At 26.8% G+C, this 27,350-nt stretch overlaps 2 protein-coding genes across 3 annotated transcripts in view; one reads left to right on the top strand and one right to left on the bottom strand.

The window, feature by feature from the left end:
- LOC126895001 (uncharacterized) overlaps positions 1 to 9,289 on the bottom strand; it is a 14,010-nt gene extending 4,721 nt beyond the window's left edge. The window contains exons 1-5 of one of the 2 annotated variants that reach the window (XM_050666454.1): positions 9,151 to 9,289; positions 8,983 to 9,029; positions 8,490 to 8,543; positions 6,252 to 6,305; positions 5,609 to 5,771 (exon numbers count right to left, since the gene is read on the bottom strand). In XM_050666454.1, coding sequence (XP_050522411.1) covers positions 5,609 to 5,771; positions 6,252 to 6,305; positions 8,490 to 8,543; positions 8,983 to 9,027 — 316 coding nt within the window. In that variant the 5' untranslated portion in view covers positions 9,028 to 9,029; positions 9,151 to 9,289. The other variant, XM_050666453.1, reaches the window with a different exon arrangement.
- LOC126894982 (putative uncharacterized protein DDB_G0282133) overlaps positions 1 to 27,350 on the top strand; it is a 175,613-nt gene that overhangs the window by 111,606 nt on the left and 36,657 nt on the right. The window lies entirely within an intron of this gene.

Below are 27,350 nucleotides of genomic sequence, written 5' to 3'. Positions count from 1 at the left end.
AAAAAAAAAACACATCTTAGTAAAACTAATACCTTCTCAGCTTCGCATCGAAGCTAAAATTAAGCATAAATAAATACGAGTTATATTTGGCTTCTCGACAAATCTCATATTATATACACAGTGATAAATTGAGCATTAGACTCATTTTTTTTGAAGCTTTTGAATATTTTTTAAATTTTAGCAAAGAAAAAATACTTTTTTTTCGAAATAACCAAAAATTAATAAAAAAATCTAATCTCAAATTCAATGCTTATATTGACACTATTATGATAAAGCTTTAAGAACCATTAGTTCCATAAATAAACACTGATTGAAATTTAAAAACATTATCTATCTTAATATAATATATTACTCTTTTGTTAGGTCTACATAACAATTTACCTCAGTAGATTGGTATACTAATCATAACAATCATATTGATAAACTTGAAAATATCAAACGGCACTTTTTAAAAATATTAGCACATGAATTATAAAACCTGCATATCTCTCTAATTAAATCATTAACATCTAGAGGTTATATAATGACGTACTTTTATTCATAAATTAATGAATTGTATATTATTCTGTCCAAAATATCTAAGTATAATAAACTTTAAGATTCCAACTATTAATTAAAGAAAGAGCCTGGTCTTAATTCATTACTTGAGATGGCGTTTTGTTTGAAGCAAACACCGGGTAATTTACAATAATAACTTAACTCTACCCGTCAGAAGGAGGGAGAGTCGGTCCAAGACAATTCAGAACGTGCAGAAAAATTGCTTCTTGACTTGTGCAATGTAAGTGTAGTCGGGAAAAGAACAACAAAAGCAGAAGCTATAAAAGGATATATAAAAGAGACAACTTTAACTTCCTACATCAAAGGTTTATACTCAAACATTAGACAGGTAATTTAATCTAAGAATTTAGCGTCATTAGAAAAGGCAATTAAAGAAAGACTAGAAGAGGAAAAACTATAGGTACCAAATAAAGAAGCGCAAAGATTAACTAACGATAATAAATCAGAGTCTAGAACAAATTCTATGTATTGTAGTAACTGTCGGAAAACAAAAACAATACTTACCAGTGTCGTTTTTCAAAAGAGGGTGGACGAGTTGAAGATACAGGACAGAAAATAAGATATAACAAATAAGTAAATGTCAAGAAAATATCGTACACTTATTGTAAAGCAAACGGACATACCAGGGAAGNCTTATTGTAAAGCAAACGGACCTACCAGGGAAGAATGTTATAAGAAAAAAAGAGCAGATACTCATCAGAACATGTCTCAACAATACTCACCGGGAAATGGGTAGACGTCGAACGACAATGGTGAGCGTTCTACCAAATAAATCAAAGCAATAGCCCAAATATAAAAAGATTATTGCAATTCATAATTAAATTAGAAGATAATCACGTAATCTTAACAAGTCCACAGTGTGTAACTAGTAATATGCGATTACTTGCGAGTACTGGAGTGGACCTGAATCTAATAAAAATGAACTCTCTAAATAACAAAGTGATCATTAATAATTATAAACAGCATCACCTGCAAGGTGTTAGTCCGAACAATCGGTTCTACTTATTTGACAATAAATATACCTATAGCTTGCTGTAAGTTGCTGCAAATCGAAAAGATATATACAATGACGTAACATCCACAATCGAATGGAGTTTTAGAGAGATTACATTGAACTCTCGCTGAATATCTTCGTCACTACGTTAATGAAAAGAAACAAAATTGTGACGAATATATAGCTTATGCTATGTTCTTTTATAACAGTACGACACACACAGCCATTGGTTTCCAACCACATGAGCTATTATATGGTTATCCAGTCGAAGTTTTGCATTCACTAAACAGGGTGCCACAATTATGATGATTTTACATGTGAGCTACGTAGAAAATTACAAAAGTGTCATTTCATAGCACGTGACAGACTTATATCAAAGATACTAAATTCAAAAAGCCACTATGACAAAAAACAACGAGTACTTAGTCTTAATATTGGTGACAGAGTTTTATTAAAAGAACAACAGCAACTGAGAAAACTTCAACCCAAGTGGCTGGGTCCCTTTGAAATCACATACATACATAGCAAAGAGAATGCATTCTTAAAGTGTGAAAAGAAGTACGTGCTCATTTAAACGAACTAAAGTTGTTTTACACATCTTAGTTTGACAATATATTTTAATTATAGTATTGTAAATAATATCTAACCAAATAATTCTAAATTAAGTAATTTAAAAAAAAAAAAAGGACGTCAAAATAAGATGAAAGAATATTTGTTGTACACAATTGATTTTCGTGCTACTGACAAACGCACAATATTCGAACAGACCAATTCAACAAACATCAGGAATTTATTTTCAAACAATCAGTAACCTACAAATTTTCAACTTGCACTGGAATCTATTGTCTTATGTAAACATAACTATCTTGTAAAGAAATCCAAGGTGAAATTCGTAATCAATCGAATAATTTTGTGAATTAGTGGAAATCATCAACTCTAATTTCACAGAACACAATTGCATTCTATTTAAACAGCAAATTTCTGAATTTTTAGACAAAATCAACAACAACATAGAAAATATACTCAAAATGTTAAATCAGTCTTATACACAGCCCTTGCAATCTAAGAGGAGATTAATAAAGATAGTTGAACGAGCTGCTAACAATTTATTTAGTGATGTAATGACACCGTTATTGAATATTATTACAAGGAAATCAGTAAACTTGAACGCTCAAGAAACCAAGTAATACATCTTACAGGAACATAAACCAATATAATTCAATCCATTGTTTTAAACGTAAATTCGTCACTTATCAATCTAGAACAATCGAAAATAATCTTAGAAGTAAAATATAATTACTTATTTCTAAAAATAAATACTACTATTTGAGAAATGAGAATCCTACAATTCAAAACAGAGTTGACAGAAAGAATTATGTTGCTAAATCAATTAATTTATCAGTATGCTTATGAAACCCTAAATTTGATAAACATTATAAACTCCACAATACAAGGATTATTACACCCTGTTATCATGAATATAAAATCGTTGATAAAACAAATAAAAATAATAAAATCTCATTTACTTCTAGACATAATCATTCCTAATAGTTGGTTAGTATCTGGAGTATCAGAACTATTACAATTGATAATATAAATGTTGTATATATTCAAAATACCTTAATTTTTTAGTAGAAAATTCCTTTAGCTTATAAGTATGAATTCACTTTCTATAAACCAATCGCATTACCGACAAAAACTCACGATAATATATTTGTTTTAATGGTTTATCACATGAATTAAATAGCAATAGAAAAACCTAGATCATGTAAATATATAGCTGAAACAATATTATGTCAATATTATGACCAACCTTTTTTTAGTATAGATAATTCATGTCATGCAAGATTGTTTAGATAACCATATGTTTTACTTAAATTTTGTATTTTAAAGTATGTAAAGATTAATTATAACATATGACATAAATTAGAACACATAAAATTCGTGGTTATACGTAGTTAGTATGGGTAATATAGGCATTAAGTGCAAACAAATTGTTCAACCAGTAACGTTAAGTATATCAGGAACGAGTATTTTAAGTTTAAAAAATAATTGTGAGGCTAACACTGATGACGAAACAATTTTAAAACCTTTAAATAATATTACTTCAAAAATATATAAAGAATTTAGTCCAACTTTTAATTTAAGCATAAATTCTGATATACAAATTAAACTGAAAAAACTAAGATCANAAATTCTGATATACAAATTAAATTGAAAAAACTAAGATCAGAGGATATTATTAATTTAAATGATAACGTGAAAACATAAAAACTTTATATATGCCACTAGGCTTCGTGGTGAAAACAGGCATTAGAGTTTATTTTTAATATTCTCTGTATTTGTATATTTACAATCTATACAATGCGTACAATAAGTAAATTTATTAAAGCAATTGAAAACATGAATAGGATGCATGGTTAGCTCATATTAGAACCCCCCCCCCTCTAAATAAAAGTAAAGTATTTACATCGTTAGTTGAAATTATTTAAATTTAGTTTTTTTTATGTTTTATATCCATTTAATTGCTTGGTAAAATAAGTCTTTACATCAGGTGCGTTTAAGACATGGGTTTGGGTTATTCGGATGTGATTTGGTGATAAGTTTGGCTATTATATTATTAAGATGATTTAATAGTTTACAATGGTATCTGAAGGAGAATAGTGTTGTAGATTCACTTAGAGTCTTAATATATAGTTCACTGTGAAGTCAATTATTAGTTATAAACCAAGGAGTACTAGTAATAATGCAAAGACATTGATTTCATTGATTGAAATGCTTGTATGATTTTTGTATTTGATAGTTTTACTGATTCCCAAAATAAAATACTGTAAGACCACATTGTTTGGAGCAAACTCTTGTATAAGATGAGTTGGTTTGATGTATAAAGATTAGAGAAAAGAAAGGGTCTTAATACGTGTAGCCGATTATTAGGCAGTTTCCGTTTAGATTTGAGGTGAGAGCTTCACGTTAATATACAGACAAAAATTAAACCAAGGTATTTTATTTCTTATTGATGAGGAATTACTGTGCTCTTTATATGTGATTTCAGAACAGTTAATAGGTTGCAAGGAGATGGTAACATGATTAGATTTAGTCTCATTAACTTTGATTTTACAGTTTTTAAACTACTTGGAAAGAGTATCTAAGTGGGACTGTACATATTGAATTGCCAGTGCTGTATCAGTATGATCAGCTAGTATAGCTATATCGTCTGCGTAAGTACTAATTAATGTATTTGAAGTAGTCGGTATATCTACAATGTAAAGAATATAAAATAATAGCGCTCTAACACTATCTTGTAGAACGCAAGGCTGTGTATAGCATGAATTTGACAGTGTGTCACCTAATTTTACTTTAAATGATCTTTTTTCTAGGTAAGATCGAATAAGTAGATAATAAGGTATAGGAAGAAACTTTTTAACCTTAAACAAAAGATTAATTAGTGTCTTATAAGTATTTTAATACACAGAGTAGGTATGTAGTATAGATACAGCTGATCATGGTATACATGGTATACGTGTATTCCAACCGCATTAAATATCTCCATTCTATGTATTCAATTGACTGTAAAAAAACAATATTTGTTATAATACATAGAATAAGAATTAACGTTACACATCTCCAATCCACGTGTAAAAATACTTGTTACTATTCATTTAAAAAAAATTAAGTTGCTAGAATCAAGCTATTTTGCAATTATGAAAACAAAATTATTAAAAACAAAAATAAAATTATGATTTTAAGTTATAAATAAACTGATAATATCGTGTAATGTTCTTTTATTTTTTTTTTTGGATACCTTTTAATGCTTGCAATATAATAGTTTGATAATTATATTTTATTGCATTGATTGTTTTTTTAAGAGAATTTTATTGAAATACTACAATAATTTTTAAGGATATATAGGTATCGATTCTGAGATAGTGAGACACAAGGCAACAGCGAATATTAATTGAATTTCAATTTATAAGAGTTATCTTTTAAATCTGTTTCCACATGTATACAAAAATACATGTTTACAAATACTAGATAAAAAAATGAAATCTCAAATACCTCCTAAATTGAAGTCCTCAGCGTTTCTTTCAATATTGGTACCATTTAAATTGTTTAAAATTTCATTCGCTTTGAAAGCACTAATTTTACCATTTTTATTAACATGTTCCTCAAAATTAACAAGAAGCAGTTGTATGTAATAAAATGTTTTGGGATACTTTTCCTAAAAAATTCAATTTTTTGAGTTATTTATTGGTTTAAAAGAATTATTAAAATTAATTAATAAATATTGATAAAAATTAAAAATCAAATTAAGGTATGTATGTAACTTTAAAATTAAATGTACTTTTTTTTAATAGTGTATAATTATTTTTGCGTTTTTTAAGTACATATCTTAATCTTAAGGTCTTGGGTTCGAGTCCCACGTTTGGCGCCAATTTATGTCGTACGTCGATTATACCCCGACATAACACAATAGTACTACATAATTAACTAATATTGTGCATATACTAATATATGATGCATTAATATCAGCAATAATTTTGAAAAGTAAATATCTATAAAAATACTGGTTTCAAAGTTGTTATCGACTAGCGATTTTCTATAAAATAAACTTAAAATATACATAATATTTTTAAAAAAATTGTATATTGAATAATTAAATTAAAAAAAAAAATTGTTTATAATATGTGTAACACCTTACCTCATTTGAGACTTTTAACATTTCGCGTAGTAAACTTTTTAATGGTCCATCATTCTACAAAATATTCAAGATTGTTGTTAATAAGACTACTTTAAAAATTGATAGATATTCAGAACTGTAACTAATTTTATATCAAACATATTTAATTATATAAAATTTTATAATGAGACAGAGTTGTATTTATGTTTTCATTTATCTATTTTTCATAAGAATTATATAAACTTTTATATAGTACGTAAGTTAAATATTTCAGTACAATTTTTACACAAATTTATTAGATATATATTATATTTATATAGACGATATTAACGAATTTCGATTAAATAGGAGAATAACGGAGTTTTAAAAATTTTTCAAAACTTCTTCACTAATTTACATTCTACTTCTAAAAGTTTCTTAAAAGTAAAAGTATCAATTATTAAGTAATGCAGTAAGTAAAATTTAGACCATTATCAGCATTAATAATAATGTTTATTTTCTTTCACGTGAAAATTAATTTTTTGGAGAAAGATATTTTAATATGTAAATATAAAATCATTTCATTTTCAACTAACCGAACGGATTTCTTTCAACAATACATCAAAATATCACAAATCTTATCTAGTCGAAGACATTATCCTCAAAAATTGAAAAAATTTCCCTCGTTCCCCGTAAATGGAGGAAACCTCCAAAAAAAATTACAAACTTAAAATTCGCTAATTTTCGAAATTTTTTCAATTAAAACTGATACAACTTTTTCAAAAATTAACAAATCAATATTACTTTTTTTTTTAGATTCTTATGTCTTTATCTATCATTTGGTATAATTTTTGTATAAATTTGACCCTTTACCTGCCCACAGGGGGGAATTCAAAATGACAACTTTTTCACAAAAAAGTAACTTTTTCAATTTAACTTTTGAAAGTGTTCCAGAAAGTCTGACACTTTTATGTAATGTGTAATGTACTTTTTTATAAAAAAAAATTTTCGGACTTTATTTTGTCTTCACGTTGAAAGCAGACATCAAACTTAATAAAAAATAATACGATTTTTGTAAAAGAATTCTTTAAAAAACTTTATAATGCTATAAAATTTTGAAAAATGTATGAATCAATATAATTTTTTTTAAGAAAAAATATTTATATAAATTTTTCATTCGAAATACTTTGTTTGAACGCAGCGCCCGGTGGTATTCACGCGGGTTTGTTAACGTTCGTGGTTTTGTTTTGTCTTAAAATTTTAGCTATGTCGAAGATAAAGAACAAGGTATGTTTGAATGTAGAATAAATTTCACAAGATATAATTATAACAATTAAATGTATACAAGAAATATAAAATCTTATATACACCAATGTGGATAGGGAGGACACTTAATACTAATGCCACTAAGGCGATGATAAAAACAAATAATAAATTATACAAGTGAGTCTTAGATAGATAAATTAACAAGCATTATACTTATCTGCTAAATGCAACGGCTGATGATAATGTTGAATATTGAAAAGATCAATTGAAGTCGAATGCCAGTAACTGACTAAAGTGAACAATATGCTGTCAACGATATTGTGATGTATCTCAGAAAATATATAGATCCAACGGCGATAAACTGAGCGTACAGGGTACGACAATCGCAAAGGTGATATTTTCTTTTTACAGTAAAACGAATACAAAACTGCTGTCTCGCAAACGCCCTAGAGCTTATAACAAAATCGTTAAGATGGCTGAGACAATGGTAACATAGAGAAGAAACCGACAACAACTCGATGTAACACAACGATAACATGAATAATCAAAAACATATTTTCTTGACAGCATATTCGATCGATGTGTATCGAACAACTTTATCTTAATCAGGATATAAATAACGAAATAACAGATCATATAGCTTTTGGAATAATCCACCAATTTTTTAAAATTAAACACTATCTAAAGATTTTCATCGAAGAGTTTTTTTTAATTTTAGTTCTTTATCTTTAATACTGTCATTAGTACATTTATAATTTTATGCCTTACACAATATTTTTAACAATTCAAAAAATTTACTAATCATTTTTTGACAAAGTACAGGTTATTTTATGTTTCATTTTCTATTTTTAAATTTGACTTTATCCCTTATTTTTTACTCCTTAAATCCATATAATCACAAAATTTTATTAATGAATCATACAAAATTAACTTTTACATAATGTGTAAGTTAAATAATACCAGTGAAGAAATTAAATTTAAACAATTTTTCCTTATAATATCTGTGACTCTCACCTCATCTGAAGAATCAGATATATCAATTTCTATATCTTTTTCTGGTCCATCATTCTAAAAAACATTTATTTTATTTGTTAATATAATTATATTTAAAATATGATATATATATAAAAATGTAATTTATTGAATATCAAACATATTTAACAATTTAAAATTGTATACTGAGTCAGAGTTGTATTTAAGACTTTACTGATCTCTTTATCAATTTATTCATATGAACTTTTATAAAATATATAGTTAAATCATTTTAGTATATTATAATTGTACGTTTTATTATTATCAATGTTTATCATATAATAATCATTTATATTCTTTTATAAACATATATGAATAAAGGAATGTAATTTAACCACTAATATGATACACATTGATTATTATATTATAATAATCATTTATAGTCTTTTATACACATATATATGTATGAATGTACCTTAGCCACTAAATAATAGTAAGAAATGTATAATAAAATAATAATAATAATTATAAATACTTGATTTGACTCATTGTTACTAGTTTCTTCATCGGAGATGGGCATTCCTGTTAAAAATATGGGTAAGATAATTACACACATAAAACAAAAGAATATTCTAGAACAAAAATAGAAACCCATTTTTAATAATGATTATAATTGTAATAATAATGAAAGTCTAATACTAACAATATAATTTCAATAATATTAGGTTAACGTTATAAATTATTTTTATTATAAAATTAATTTTTTTTTTATAAAACGATTTAGTGCATTTGAAATATCTAAAATATGGTAGAAAAAATGTATTTTCAAAAAATATATAATTAATGTATAACCATTTTAAATAATACTTGTATGAATCAAATTTATTTTATATAATAGATGAGTTATACATTTATAAAAATTATTTATAGAGTATTGCATGATATTTTTATGTATTTCTATTCAAATGAAAAAAAGTATAGGATAGAAATGCCATTTGTTTTAAAAAAATGCATATTATTAATACAAATATTAATTTTAAATTCAATCAAGTGTGTTATTTATTACTAAAATGTTTTCCAAATTTTATTAATAGTGTATGATAGAAAATTTGCGTTATAAATAAGTTTATTTTTTTGGATTTAAAAAATATTCGCTATTTTCCGATTTTTAAAGGAGATATGTTTGAATATTGAATAATTGATTAATATCAAACAATGAGAAAATTTTCAAATATAATTTTAATGAAGAAATGAATAAAAAAAATGTAATGCATGATTTGCGATTATTTACATTTAATCTTAATAGTGTAGGGTTGCAAGTTAATAAGATTACGAGGGCTTCCAAGTAAATATAATGTTTTAAAACCCAACCATATGTCTATACGAACAACCCCAACCCAAACTAAAAATTAAAAAATGTTATTATTCATTAATTAAAAAAAATATATTTTTAAAATTATTAATTTTTTACAAATTTTCAAAACAAACTATATTTTCTATTTTATTTCATTTTTTATGATATATTTCAACTAATACTACTCCAATGCTATAAAATTCAACTTAATAATTTAAGTAATTTATATCAAGTCAGTATAAACATTTTAAAAGGTTCTAATGTAACGTTGAAACTTTTAAATTAACAAAGTATAAAAAATTATCTGTGTAATTATTTTTGTGTTATCAATATATTGTTATCACATGTAAAAAATTCAATAATTTTTTAAAAATAATATATCGAAATATTTGTCTTTACAGAAGGATTTTTTTTTGTAACTTGACTCGATAACCTCTAATATAGGTTTTTCTTTATCGTTTCATAGAATATTCTTCGAAAAATCGAGGTAAAAATTTTAAATGCTGTGCGCCTTGATTTAAATTTTTCCAAATGATCTTACATTTTCAGAATATTATTTTTTTTTACTAAAGAAAAATGTAGAAAGGTATCCTGTAAGAAATTTCGAAATTAGTTAAATAAGAACCACCATAATATACAAAGCTGTTTAGTTCTTATAAATCACTTGATGAATTTTTTTTTAATATTACTTATCAAAATTTGAAATTAACACGGTACTTTTGAAAAAAACCAAACCCAACCAAACTTTTATTTTATTATATTGTAATGATACCAATTATTTTGATTGAGCCGAAGGCATGTTAATATTTTTTGTTTTGGATATTTCGTAATAAGTTTGAACGCGTTAGCTGTGTCATAAATGCTACATCGACGAACAGGTTGGCAGGTATCAAATTGTTTACACTCCACCCTTTCTAGTTCTCTGATACACTAAACGTATCATTATATATTACGTTTTTCAGTGTTTATCTTGTTTTCTGTAATTTCCCTTTTGTCATTGACCTTAACCACTCACAATAGCTTAAGACACCTAGGCAACTCTGTCGGTTTGACACGATGGTTGTCGGAAAATAACTATTGACAGAACTGATCGTTCTATTTCCCATCCGTAAACGTAGTTTTTTTTTAGACCAGTGCACTGCAACTTATTGAATTATTATATATTTTTAGCTTCCATGCGATGCTGAAAAGGTATTAGATTTATTATTGTAGTAAATAGCTGAATAACGTCGATTTTAGTATAATACGGGGTTTAAAACGATACTAAGCAATTTTTAAAATTCTTAAGCAATACAATAATGTCATATAGAAGGGAAATGCAGGGTAAGCAAATTAATAATGGTGGGAAAAAGAATATAAAAGGGAAACATGAAAAGGATAGAGGGCTGGACGTTTTTGACAAAGAAACGTCGAGTGATGGGTCAGGAGGTTGGACGCGAGTGTCTTTGTACGATTTAATTTTGTTTTGTGTTATATTTTACTATTACTTTTTAACTTTGTGTTTAATTCGTTTCTTAAATAAAATAGCTATTTAAAAACCTGGACTTAACATAAATATTTTATATTCAATGTGTTCATAGAATTGTGTGTGTTTGCGGCTAGAGTCAAGGTTGGACTACTGGTCCTTTAGTCAATCTTAATAATTAGTGTACGAGCTAGCTAGTTTTTGGGCTTAACCGTCTTTTAGTGGGTATAGTAAAAAGGTAGTTGTGTTGGTGGCTGACAAGGAGCCACCCTTCAGTCTGCTACTTTTGAGCTAGACTATGCTGACGGGTCTAAACTCTACCCCTTTAGTAGTCCACTAATTTGAAGGATTGGGGCTGATCAGTTTATCCAACGGGAGGACTCGAGAAGAGCTTGAACGACGAACTCATCGTCAATATATATATGTATATATATATAACATTAATTAATTTGTGTAAAACTTTTGTGTCTACGTTGGGGAACTACCAACGTACGACACTATGATGTGTTTTTTTTTGTCTGTTACCACATTTTTTCAGCTCTCACCAAACCGATTTCTTTCAATGATACGTCAAAAGATCACAAATCGTATCTAGCTTAAGACATTAACCTCAAAAATTGAAAAAATTTCCCTCGTTTTTCAAAAATGGGGGAAACCTCCAAAAAAATTACAAATTTAAAAATCGCTAATTTTTGATATTTTTGATATTTTTTTTTAATAAAAACTGCCATAACTTTTTCAAAAACGAATATCAATATAACTTTTTTTAATAGATGCATGATGTCCTTACTTTATGTACTTGCCCACAGGGAGGGATTTAAAATGACAACTTTGTCACAAAAAATTTACTTTTTCAATTTAACTTTTGAAAGTGTTCTGGAAAGTCTGACACTTTTATATATATCTTAAATTAAAGCTAATGTGATGTACTTTATAATGCTATAACTTATTGAAAAAAGTATGGATCAACACAATTTTTTTATGAGAAATAATATTTTTTAATATTCTCTTTTTCATTCAGGATATTAATAAGGAAATAGCAGATCATGTAGCTTTTGGAATAATCCACCAATTTTTTAAAATTAAACACTAATTTTTTCAATTAAAACTGATATAACTTTTTCAAAAATTAACAAATCAATATTACTTTTTTTTTTAGATTCTTGATGTCTGTATCTATCATTTGGTATAATTTTTTTATAAATTTGACCATTTACCACCTGTCCACAGGGGGGAATTCAAAATAACAACTTTTTCACAAAAAAGTAACTTTTTCAACTTAATATTTGAAAGTGTTCGAGAAAGTCTGACACTTTTATATATATCTTATATTAAAGCTAATGTAATGTACTTTTTTATGGGAAAAATTTTCGACATTTATTTTGTCTTCACGTTGAAAGCAGACATCAAACTTAATAAAAAATAATACGATTTTTGTAAAAAAATTCTTTAAAAAACTTTATAATGCTATAACATTTAAAAAAGTGTATGGATCAACACAATTTTTTTATGAGAAGTAATATTTTTTAATATTCTCTTTTTCATTCAGGATATTGATAAGGAAATAGCAGATCATGTAGCTTTTGGATTAATCCACCAATTTTTTAAAATTAAACACTATCTGATGATTTGCATCGAAGCGTTTTTTTTTTATAGTGATTTTAATCACTGTCAGATATCATTATACTTGATCCAACTTTGCCATGTCACCACTGTGCCGCGAAGACATTATCCTCAAAAATTGAAAAAAATCTGACCCTTTACCTATGTTTTGAACTTTGTAATGCTAGTTTTCTTGTAATAAGTTATTCTGAAAAATTTAAAGTAAATAGTAATTATATAATTTCCTGATATAATATTAATCTTAACAATAGTATTTTTTAATTCTCATAAAATTTTCTATTTAATAATGTCAGTTTCAAACTTGAAATTGAGCTATATGTTATAATAACAAATTCAAATTTTTTTTTATCATAAGTCCAAAAAATAGGTTAAAAATTATATTTTAAAATGAATATTTTTAACATATTAAAAATCAAAAAAAAAAATAAAATTTGAAATTAGCATGAAAAATTTGAATAATAAAATTATATTATTGACTCTGATGAAAATTTTTTGAAGACCATTTATTCATAATTAACAACAATTTATTGTCTAAAAAGTTTTGTGTCAAGCTCTTCAAATTTTATACACGTTTGCCATAAAATTAATGACAAATTTATAATTTTTTATATATTCTACGAAAAAATTCCAATACTAAATTATTAAAAATCATTCTTATACTAATTTAATAGCTATAATAAATATTTATTCATATCCTTTTAGATCAAAAAACTACTAATCAGGAATAATAAAGGAAATAGGTATGTATTTTGCTTTTGGCTTAATACACAAACCTATTAAAATTAAACACTGTCTACAGATTTGTATGGAAGCGTTTCTTATGATAGTGATTTTAATCACTGTCAGATATCATCTATACTTGTCCCAAACTTTCCATGTCCACACAGTATCCAGTTTTTTTGACCATTCGGTTTTTTGCCTTGTATAAAGTTAAATAGTCTTTTTTTTAATAAATTCCTTTTAATTTAACTTGATAACAAACTATTTATCTCACGTAATTTGTCGTCAACAAACTCGTGTAATTCAATTCTTTTATCCTTCAAAAATCACCTTCCACTAGTTTATAAGGTACGGGCAACGACCTATTGTTTGAAGTCATCTAATCTAAACATGGTAAAAGGAATACTTTGTCACGAGGTTTTAATGTACATCGACTCAACGATCATTTGATACAAACTTAGGTTTTTAAGTATACAATTTTGTTTTGCTGGATATATAATTATACAAAGTTAATAAAAATAATTTTTTTTTGTGTGGCGACTCGTCATATAAGATAATACTTAGTTTCTTTTTAATTAATAAAAATAATTATATTATCTTCATTGTTTAATTTTCTTATTTTCTTTAAAATCCAGACCGACTTTATGTTTGGCTGAATAGGTTGGCAACCCATTTCAATTATTTTTGTTAGGCACCATAAAAAGTGCATTTTTCATTGTGGCTATAAAATTCTAAATTGATATATATGTTACCTTTAAAAATGTAATTTAAAAACACTCATAAAACAATACTTAAAAATATTTTATAGAATTTAGAAATAGAAACGATAAATTATTATATTATAATACACAAAAATAACTTTCAAATAAAAAAAATTAAAAGATTTTCTGTAAAATATATTTTATTCAAGTGAACTGAAAGTATTACAACGAGAAAAAATTTTTAAATAAGAATTGAATACTTTTGGCCACTATTATTTAAAATTAAAAATTTATTTAAAATTTTTTCAGTATTAATCATGAAATTGGTATATCTATACAACATCAGTTAATTTGAAGCGTTTTTGTAAAATTTACATAATACAAAAAATGATGCAACTGTCGTTAATAGTGTAACCAATATAAGGTGTTTAAATACCCTTGTTGAAATTATATTTAGCAATATTTTCCGATATTTTCTTATATTTTGAATGATAACACCTAATAAAATAAAAGTTGTCACATCGAACGAGTGTTAATCTGTCTTTAATGGTAACCATAATAAATTAATGTAATCGTTAAATTAAAAACTAAATGAGTTATTGAAATGTTCTTTTTAAAATTATGATATTATCTTGTGTGCTAAGATTCTACTATTATTTTATTATACTACATCATAAAAATGATTAAATTTTTAAAATTTTAATAATTCAATCACAAGGATTGTAATTAAATATCCCCTATATGTTATGTACAAAATGATTCACATAATTATTATGAATTATAATAATTATGATAATTTTCAAAGTTCAATTTATTAATTATGTACTATTTTTTTTCAAAATCAATAATCATAATCATATATTATACTTAAATAAAAAATAACAATAACTAAAAATTAAGACAGTTGGAATTTGATGAATTGAAATTAAACAGTTTAAAACATTTGTAAATACGCATTGCTAATAAATAAATTTAATTTAAAAACACTTGTACAACTATATTTAAGACTTTTTTGTAAGATTTAGAAATAGAAACGATAAATTGTTACATTATAATACACAAAAATAACTTAAGCAATTATTTAAAAAAAAAAAAAAAATAATACAATTTCTGTAAAATACGATATATTTTAAAAAATTGCAAATTTCTTTCCATGGATATAATCTTTGTTTTTAATTAAATTTACTACAATAAAAAAAAATGAATTTAAAGGACGAACAATTTTCTGTTCCGTCTCTAAATATTGCGAGGCTTTAAGCAAAAAAATGTTTGCGTCATCATCTACACTCACATCAGTCGTACTCATATTTTATTCAATAACATTCTTCCATCTCATCCAAAAATATTTATTAATTATTGTAATTTAATTAAATTTTTATAATTTGTTTAATTATTTTGATCAGGATATAGAAATTGTAGTAACAAAAACATTAATCAAATAAATTTATGTTGTATACAAATTGTACATGTATTATTTTTTTAGTAAAATATAAATATAAGATAGATAATTAACCAAAATAAGGTATAAATATTAGTAAAAACACCACGAATATAAATCCCTGATAACTTCAAAACAAGCTTTTCAAAAATTAACCAATTTATTAGATCTATTTTAGATTGAACAATAATTGTCTTAAGATTAATATTTTTTTTTAATTACGTAATTAAAATTAATCTAAAAAATTTGAAAGTTATATAATCGTGATCTACGCTGAAAATTTTACAATTTTCATATGCTGAATAGTTATATAATTAATTAATATTTTGTAAAAAATTACACAAAAACGCATTGCACAACAAGTTTCGAACTCAAATTTTTAGAAAATATGTTTTTTGTTTATTTAGAGTGATTTTTTTATCATAACTCACTCAATTACTTAGAGAATAAATATAGTTTAAACATTTTTTTTTTTTTTTGTTGTCTTTAGAAACACATTATTCTTGAATTATTAACTAAGTAAAACTTTTTAAGCTCATCCCTTATGCCTTGTAATGGTGTCAACTTTATTTTATTTAATAGGAACACATATTTTGAAATTAATAAAATGTTTGAGTTTTTAATTTAATATTAAATGGCATTTGAATTTTTAATATAACTTCATTTGTTTGTTAGATTTAAATATTTGAAGTTTCAAATTTTTGAGTTAATATATATGTATAATCTTATTGAATTCAAAATATATATTCCCATTCAAAAAAAACAAAGTTGACACATTTACAAGGCTTAAAGAATGAACTTAAAAAGTATTAAATAGTTGATAACTCAATAATAATGTGTAACTAAAGATAACCAAAAAAAAAAACATGTTTAAATTATATTTATTTTGTAAGCAATTGAGTGGGTTATGATAAAACATAACTCAGTATAAGAAATCTAGAGGTATCAATAATTAGGTTATAATTTTTTTGATAGATTTTTTGTGCTACCCTAATTACCACATTAGTGTAATTGACTATTGTAGCTTATCAAGTAGTTTTATGTTTTGCTCTAAAATATATTTTTGTATAAAAAAAATTAAAGTATCAATGATTCTATAAGGATAAATACTTATCATTCTGGAACGCAGGTAGAATATATTTACACGGCTGCACCCAACAGGGTTACATCTTATTCTATGTACTCAAATGCAAGCAAATGAATGATTTATTTTCCTAAATTTGTTAATTAATTCATTTATAACTCGATATATAATGAAGTTTAATTAAGATACTGTTTGGTCGTGTCAAATCAGGTTGGAGCAGTGCGTGTCTGTTTTTTCCACGTCTTGAGCTCGATCTAGGTTAAAAGTGTCTGTTTTTTATGCCACAAGGGCCCATGAACAACGTTATTCATTATTTTGTACGTGAAACGTTTAACATTCAGTTATTCTGTGGTTTGAATAAGGTAACGTTCGATTATGTCGGGCTCGAATGTAATACAGATACACATTTTACTACCAAATATAACATTAAAAATATTTTTAAAAAAAATAATTAAAAAATTAGTAAACAACATCAATAATGACGAAACTCTCTTTGTAAATATAAACGATGCGATGATAATTTTTGATGAAGCTTGAAGAAATATAACCCTGCAAAAAATAATCAAGTTTTTTTTAATAGCCGGTTTTAAGGATACTGATAGTTAGAATCAATTAAATAACTCCATAATTCCTAAGTAATAATTATATTTTAATAAATGGAATTTTATTGCTAATACTCTTAACTTAGACGATAACAATTTTACACATTATGTGAAAATAGATATGTAGTATAATTATTAACACATGTACTAAATATCACATATATATATGAATAAAGCAATGAATCATCTAAGGAATGTTTCCCTTTTTGGGTAATAAAAATAACTATTTATCAACACATGTTTCAAACCAGTCCCCTACAATTCATTAACTACGCCCACGGCAGGGTTTCTATCACAATTAACCAATCACAAATAATTATCCAACATCTTAGGAATTTCAATAGAGATCGCTGGCTTACTTCATCCGGTGTATAAAAAGCCATTTTTTCTCGTAAAAAGGCTCTCTTCTTTTGGAATTCTCTGGACTTCTTTTGACGATTTTCTGCGGCAGCGACTGCGACGACTACCCTTTAAATATTCTCTTACCTGGAATCTGCGTCAGTATAAGTAAATATTTTGTCCCTGTAACTTAGTTTTTTTATATGTATCATCCTAAGTGGTGAACATTGTCTTAGATGATTTATTAATATTTTACACAGGAACAAGTTTTTATTTATTTTATTATCACCTAATGTTCTCACGACAAATAGATACTATCTCTATTTTTATATAAAGGTTTTAAATATTATTATGCCCTTCATTTCTGGACAGCCTCAAATGTGCCGAAAAGAGTGAAGAAGCGTAATTTTATTTATACAGGCATAACAGCCTTATACATTATCGTATATTCATAATAAATCTTATTGTGCCCTACATTTATGAACAGCCTTTAATGTGCCTAACTAAATGAAGAAGCATAATTTGTGATTAGAATTAACTAGTTTTAGTAGTAGTACTTTATGCCTGTGTACCTGCCAGCCTTAAGGGACTATGCCAATTACCTTTCGGTAATGTGTAGGCAGTTGAGGTACAGAGTAGTACTAAACTTATAAAAAGAATATTTTTGAAGTGCGCTATATCCGTCGACAAGCCAGTTCTAGAGCTAGTAGTCCGGGTAAAGTTCATCATAAAATATATAGTCCGTAAGATAGGAAACTACACCTTGGAAATATTCTCTGCGTGTATACCCGCCACCCATAAAGGACTATGCCAATTATCTTTCGGTAACGTGTAGGCAGTTGACGTAAAGGATAGTAAAATGTGTATTGAAATAATATTTTAAATATATTAACGAGGTAACTGTGTCCGCGCCAGCCAAGGCTTTACGCTGAGAAACGCTGGGCCACCACAGTCTTGTTAATTATATTTTGAATATAGATAGACATATTCTTATAATTATATTTTGACTAGTTCAGAGTAAATTTTAAGAATATCGATATCGACTGTAGGGAATTCATCGAAAATATTATTAGTAAAAACATAGTATAATATAATAGGAATTTAAAAAAAAAGAAAGTGACAAAATTATAATAGACGCAGGTCCCATTGTAGAGAATCCCTTTTTTTTAAGTTTTATATACACAGAGATACTAATTTATCGAAATAAACGCAAGACAGTATAAACGACTGTTAACACTGAAAGAAGAAATCACCATAAAACCAACTCAATCAATTACTAAAGGAAATAAAGGTAAGTGCGAATATTTATTTGCATGTCTTACTTCTAAAAAAAATCACGTAATAAACAAAAATAGGAATAAATGAGGTAGGGATATTTTATTATTTAATAAATAAATAAAGTTCGACCCCGAGATACGACTCCATTCTTACTATCTTCAACTCACTCATTCTTTTTGCCTCTTTCTATCTATTCTTCCTTACTTTTTCTCACTTTTTTTTTTGTTTATTACAGATAAAAATGTATATGTTTGCAGAACACAAACGGATCACAAAAATTTACTATATACTATCGAAAATACTGATAGTAGCGATTGTACACTGCAAGTTTTGTTAAGAACCACGAAAAATTGAAGAAATAGTGATAATTTAAATACCACAAGCCATTTTACGAGTTGATAATTCAAAAATTCGTTAAATAGATACAAAATCTATGAACCTATAACGTAAATTGTATTATACAATATATAATTGAATATATATATTGATTTTAATTTATTTTACTCAAAGTAAAACAAATAAAATATTGTAACAATAGAGATGTTTAAACGAATCATTAGTAATATAATAGCGATTGCTTAACTATGACGAAGTATTTTTAAAAGCATTAATATATTGTCGAAGATATAATACACAGGATTAAGTGCGGATGGTTAAAGTGGAGAGAAGTATCTGGTGTATTATGCGATAAAAGAAATCCAATGAAGCTGAAAGGAAAATTCTATAAGACTGTAGTGAGACCAGCTATGATGTATGGTTTAGAGTGTTAAACGGTTGACTAGAAAGTAGAGCAAAGAATGAGTATAGCAGAGATGAGAATGCTTGGATGAGCGGAGTTACTAGAGAAGATAGGATAAAGAACGAGCATATAAAAGGGAGGATAGGTGTAGCATCAATCTTAGTTAAGAAGAAGAAGAATGGAAACATATGTATTCAAAAAAAAAAAATTAAAAGTTTATAACAACTTTATAAATGGTAGGATTAGAGCAGTACATAAATGCCTAGATATAAAAATAAACAGATCCAGAAATTCCAAAATTATGGTATAAAAGTTGTTAACAAACGGTTATTTTCTTAGTAAAATCATTTTTATTAATTTATTATTTATTCTAATTTTTAATCTGGTTAAACATAATATTTCTATAATAATTATTATTTCTAAATTCTATAATTATCTATTATAAAATTTTAAGGGATACGGGGAATAGAACACAATTTTTTTTCTAAAAATTATAGAACGTAAAATATTATTAACTTCTGAAAAGAAAAAATATTATATGAAATTAATTTTCGTATGTCATAGTTGAATAATCACTGTGTATACATTAATATTGTAGAGAACACATAATTCAATTTGTATTGTTTACTTATTAAATTTTATTTAATAAGAAGCTCTTATAAAGACAATTATTTTTAATACGATATTTGTACAAAGAAAATTGTGGAAAAATAGCATTAAAAGATAAGGGCAAAAAGAAAAATGGTTTGCACAATTAATATTATAATAAGTTATTATTTTTTAAATTAATCTTTCACTTTTTTTCAGAATTATCCAGTCTTGTTGAGTTTGTGTTTGTTTATTTTTGCTGGTAATAAATATTTTTTTATCAAAATAGACGAAGTGATACTTTAAGTTTTTTTTTTTGTGGAGGTAAAAAATACATGTACTTTTTTAGTAATATAAATATGGTTTCAGATTTTGTAACATTTTTGAAAGAATTTTACCTTGTATCTTAAACGTGATTATTGAAATTTATAATTTAGTTTTTACAAAATCATTAATTTTAATTGATATTTATGATTATTGAAATGTTGAATATATCTTTTACGAATAAAAGTTATGCGCAGTAATGTAATTTTAGAAAATTGAATTAAGTTTTCTTAATTCAGAGTATAAAATTTAGCTATATAGGAGTTAATATCTTCTCATTTAAAATACAATCGAATAATTTGATTTTATACGTTAAAAGTATTTAGAAATACGAATTTCATAGCATTTATTTCATAAAACTAATATATTTTTCAATGAATAATATTCATTTTTCTTAGAGTAAAGTAATAGAGTAACGACGACGTGAGCCAGCGATGTTCATCATAGATATTTCAGTAAAATTTGTCTCATTTTTCTTGGTGTGGTGTACAAAGGAGGTTGTACCGTACACAGTTACAAATTTGGTATCATTTTTATATTACGATTTATTTTTATATGTTATCGTTGTGATACACAACACACAATATGGAATGTATGATATAATAAATACCTGAATTATTATAATTATTATTATTGAACAACAGGATAATATATATGATAATATTTTATATATATATATATATATATATTTATGTATTTTGAAAGCATATGGTATCCCAATCAATGACCAAAATAAAGACCGTAAGTTAAAACTTAATGAACTCTTTATTATAATAAAAAATTCAAGTGTTATATTTGGTTAAATTATTTAAGAACTTATTAAGTCTCATTCCGTCCATAATTTGCTTAGAACCATCTTTGACTTTTTAACAGGTGAAAGCTACCCTCTTTTATCATGTTAAATTCGGGAAATATGTCATTTTGATCATTATTATTAGTATAATAACTATCTTAGTCGTGTCCTGTGATTTTTTAGAGATCATATTCAAAGGTATTAACGGGTGATGAACTACTCTATACCCATCACTAAATTTTTATATTATTTTACTTGTGCATATGTAGTGAACAAGATAAAAATACACAAATATCATAGATAGTACCCTATAGGAAAAAAAAAATATATTTATATACACGGTCTTCAGTAAGTAAGAAAACAGATCAATTATTATAAATAATGAGAACAATAGAATTCCGTTTCCTTATTTACTGAACATTATATATTAATAACTTATAGGAGTATCAACTTTATTTTTTCAAAAGGCAACATACATAATTTACTAGCTTAATTAATGAGAATTAATAAATTCATAAAATTACTGGGTTGATAACATCTTTTGACAATATTTCAGAAGCTATTAACAAATTAAAATTCTGGCCGTTAGTAGGTGGAGTACAGTTATTCTTAGTATCAGTCATTTCTCGGTGTACTCTCGCACTCGACAAAAATTAAAAATGAAAATAATATCTATAGTACTGATCCAAATAGTTTTACCTTCCAGTCATTTTCGTATTTCATCATTATCTATTGAAGAAGGTAGTAAATTATTTACGTTGCCATTTGAAAAATATTAAGTTGACATCTCCATAAGTTATAATGCATGATTTTCAAAATTATTTTATAGCTAATAAATAAAAAAATATATGAAACTAAAAAAAAATAAAAGTTGTTTCTACTATTATATTTATTTTACGAATAACATAATGGTTAATGATAAACCCATCACTGGGTATATTATTTTTTATGTTTTGTAAGGAGATGGTATCCCAGCCGATAACAAAGATGAAAAACGTAAGTCAAAAATAAATCATTAATTTCAAATTATATTTATGACTATTGAAAATGGTTTGCATTGAGAATAGAAGATCTGTATTGCTATTTAATAAGCAGGGGTGGTGCAGTGTAGGCTTCTTTTGTTGTTATTCAGAAAACTAGATATTAGAATGGTAATTCCTGCACATCTATTCGAAAATGAAATGTAAATGTCATATCATAAAAATACTGTTCACATTATTAACTAAAGTGTTTTTAGTTTGATGTAAAAATTCGCCAGAAATTGAATTTCTCTTTTACGAACAAAAATTATACGCACTGACATGAGTAGGGTAAAATAGAGAGAGCTGGACCCCCTTTTCAACTCACCCTACTACCGATGTCGGTGTAGGAAGTGTACGGGGGGATTAAATCCAATGTAAACTAACCTATTGCATTGGTGATGGGAGTGAAAGGATGAAACACAACGTAAACTAACAACGTTTTCTAAGAATTTTATCTTCGACTACCAGACACTTAGGTAAGCATATTTCCAACATCAAAGGTACCCCCATAAAGTAACAATCACTGTTGTATCTATTTAATTTTCACATAGTATTTTATTAATTAAACTATCCGCTTTCGATTTATGTACTAAAAAAATGAAATATAATAAGGATAAGGTACTAAAATAAATAATACATTTTTTTAATAGCAAAATATGTATTTAAATAATCATTAGTATTTTATAAATAAAATTTTTTACTTTATTTTTTGAAAAAAACAAATTATAGTATTTTATAAACTTCATTAGTCATAGGATTATATTCAAACGTTTTGTCGTGTACAATTAATTAATATGCTGTAGTGTTGGTCGGAAAATTTTCATCGGATTCAAATTCTAATCTAATATCTACTGGTACATTTTTTTAATTTTTCATTATGCCTTGAACAGTTATTTTGGAAAGTCCATTCACAAGTTATCATAGGAGTACGATTCCAAGTTCAAGTATACTTTTAGAGATGATAACGAACAATGATCAAATATACTACTATCTTTGTTTGTTTTGTTTTTTTCTATTGACTTGAAAAGCCACAATATCAACTATATGACTCTCAGTCTGCGATGAAGTTTTCACAGTCCAGGCTTGTTTTTTACTATTTGGATTTTCATATAGATCCCAACTTCGAAATGCTATTTGAAGCGGTGTTCAGGTTTCCAGGATTTTGAGCATGTCTAACCGTATGACATCTGACACACTTACATGTGGAACTTTCCATATAATTTTGTTCAAAATAATTTTACAACTTGATAAATTTTCATTTGTCGAGTAAATACAGATTAAATTTGTACCACTCCCCGTTGTAATATTAAGTCTTGACGATAATTAACGATGAGTTATTTATGATCCTCGACAAATCCCAATAATAACCTTAGAGGCATGCATACTTTAAATTTCATACTCGTATTTGCAGTTACAACACTCCAGCCAGTATTTTTAAATCGTATATAATCATTCAGTGAAAACGCGACGTATCTTTTTATTGTAGACATTATCACAGGCATACGCGATCTATCTATTTCTGATGAGTTCAATAAATATCTTATTTCAGTAAAGCAGTGAGCTAGCCAATAGTTAACCAATTGTACATCTGAGTCAGCAGGAACTCCCGAGAATTCTCCATCTGTCAATAGATAGGAACCAGATAGAAGGATGTAATCATCTTGCTGTTGAATACATATACGTATCTCATCATTATTTGGTAGTGCGATAACCGAAAACGGTTGATAGGAAAAATAGTCCAATTTCACTATGCGGTCTTCGTTGTACTGTGTTTTTATTAGCCTTCAACATGAATTACACTTTATATGACTTAAGACGTTCTTTTAGATATTTAATAATGTCTTCAAGTTCATAAGTGCCTGAAGGCACTTTAATTTTTATGTTATTTTCACGAAGCTCATTATTTGTATTTATTAAAGTAAATATATTGTTTGACTTGTCAATATTTCAATACCAACATCCGTAAAATCCCAACAACGCAACCTCTGGTGCTCCAGTAAAATCTATCAAAAGAAAATAACTTGAATTAGCGTTTTTTCTGACTTTGTGTGCAGCTCATACAATACTCGATACTCCACCAGCCAACGATCCTAAAACTGAAAATCCAGCAAAAATAGGAATTAGTGGTAGCACACCACCAAATTTAGTACTCTTATAGTGCGAAATGTTTTAAATTTTTGTTTTCCTTTTACGGCAACACGAGCGGCCTCTAATTCTATGTTTGCCGCACTATTAATATCTTTTGAATTACACATAGCTTTACGTCCAACTCGGAGTACAACACCAAAACCCATTCCAATTTTTCTTTTAGCTTTCGTGGTATTTGTTACAGCATACGCAACAGCTTTTTCTCCAAATGAACTATCGCTTGCTTTTACGCAATCCCATGCGCGTTTTTCCAACTCGTAATCAGCCAAATGTCATTCCGATAAATCATTTGTTCTATCGTATGCAATATCATGTTCACGACACTGCTGCATCCAGTTTATTTATTCAAGGATCACCACGTTCTAGTCTATTATTAAGTTTTGTGCCTGGTTCGCAATACTGATACCTCGAAACATGCATTTCAATCGGTAATCAATTAATTATAGAATTAACAATACCACGTCCTACATTTCGCTTCGTCACACCATTTTCAATTTAAAACTGATGAGTGTATTGAGTTTTTTATCATTTATACTAATTCGTTAGACGAGTAATAACGTGCGCTAATAATGTTTTTTGAGAAACAGAAACATACTTTAACAGTCAATAATGTCACAGATCTTACAGACCCCATCGAGTCTAAACATGGACCAGTGTTACCCAACACAATAAGATGCATAATATGCGGACCATCAAATTGTGGTAAAACAAATGTTATGCTTAAATTATTAATAAATAATAAATTTGAAATATACTCATGCCGATCCAATGCGGAATCAATCTCGATGAAATCACAGGTATCCATCAATTGCATACGTAACCTTTTCGCCCTAACCACGCTGTTATTAGCCCTACTACGCTTAGCTGCCTGACGTGATGAAACAGATGTAAACGAAGTAGCTTTACTCAAAAATGAAATAAATTATTTTTTTATACATTAAAATAAAGTAAAAAAATTTTTTTTTATAATAAAAATAAATCGTGAATTAAAATAAAACTGATAGTAAAATTAAGTATTGGCTTTATTTTATTCTTTCTAATAAATTAATGAATTTAAAAATTAAAAATAGTTAAAATATAAATTAATTAAAATAAAATAAATTTATAATTGAAAAAAAACTACATACCTTGTGTAGGAGATGATTGAGGTTTTTGGTTCATGGTTTTATTTATACGTGAAATTATTAAATTATAAATTTCTGGTTTTCAAACAGACAACTGCACGTCAATGATAATTAAAAACAAATGTGACAGAACAAGAATTGTTTAACCGGTTATATAGTAAAGAATAAAATACGTAGGCGTGAAACACTGAAAGTTTAAAGTGTATAGTTTAAATAATAAAATACTATTTAAAAATTAAATCCATACGAAAATGATCATTATTGTACGGCGTCATCTTTAATGTTGAAAAATATGCTTACCTAAGCGTTTGGTAGTGGATGACAAAAATTCTTAGAAATATATAGTTGTACATTTTATATTAATAATAAACAGACAGCGGCACAATTTTTTCCCATAAAATTACAGACGCTTATTTATTAATTACAGAGCGTTATAATATAGTAATACCTTTTATATTGAATATATGCTTACCTAAGCGTCTAGTAATCGACGATAAAACTCTTAGAAAACGTTAGTTTACGTTAGGTTTTGTCGTTCCCACTCTCCCATCAAAAATTAGTTTACATTAGATTTAACCCTCCCGTACACTTCCTCAACCTTAACCAGAAGGAAGGTGAGTAGGTGATGCGGGGGGAGGTCCAGCTCACTCTATTTTACCCTACTGATATGATTTCAGAATAGTTTGGTTTTATACGCTAAAAATATTTGGAAATATGAATTTCATAGCATTCATTTATTTATTTTGATAGCATGTGATATTCAAGACGATGACCAAAATGTAGAACGTAAGTTAAAACTTAAAGAACTTATTATTTCAATATTTTGTGTACGAGTAATTTTATTTTTAAAATTGAACAAATCTTTAAAAAATGAATGAAGGGAATCTTTTTTATTGTCTCTTAATGTTCATGTTTCGGTATTGCAAATATTAAATATTATAAAATACATTTTTCAAATGCACAAATATATGATTATAAGTTTATATAAAAATATATTTTTATCTGTGATATCATATGCTATTCTAGACGATAATCAAAACGAAGAACGTAAGTTAAAACTATATCGAGTTTTTAAATCAATAAATATTAATTAAGAATAGTAGGGTGAAATAGAGAGTTCTAGGCCCTCTCCGCTTCACCCACCCGCCCCACCACCGTGGTAATGGTAAGAGGGGTGGAGGGGGGGAATAAATCCAACGTAAACTAACATAATGCAATGGGAGGGGGAAAGATGATGTAACCCAACGTAAACTAACCTAAGAAGAACCTCCTCTGACAAGTCTTAGGGTGGGGGAAGTAAATCCAACGTAAACTAACCTAAGTCAGGTGAGGAACCTCTCCTCCTCTACCAAGTCTTAGGGTGGAGGAAGTGAATCCAACGTAAACTAACATAATACAATGGGAGGGGGAACGATGATGTAACCCAACGTAAACTAACCTAAGAAGAACCTCTCCTCCTCCTCCAAGTCTTATGAGAGAAGGATAATGTAACTTAAGGTAAACAAACCTATAGGAGGAGGGGGGATGAAACACGACGTAAACTAACACAACCTGTCACGCG

This window comes from Daktulosphaira vitifoliae, unplaced genomic scaffold (genome assembly GCF_025091365.1).
Source record: "Daktulosphaira vitifoliae isolate Bord-2020 unplaced genomic scaffold, ASM2509136v1 Scaffold_1, whole genome shotgun sequence".
Classification (NCBI taxonomy): domain Eukaryota; kingdom Metazoa; phylum Arthropoda; class Insecta; order Hemiptera; family Phylloxeridae; genus Daktulosphaira; species Daktulosphaira vitifoliae.
The sequence above is the reverse complement of the archived record's forward strand: the minus strand, read 5'-3'. Positions and strand labels throughout refer to the sequence as shown.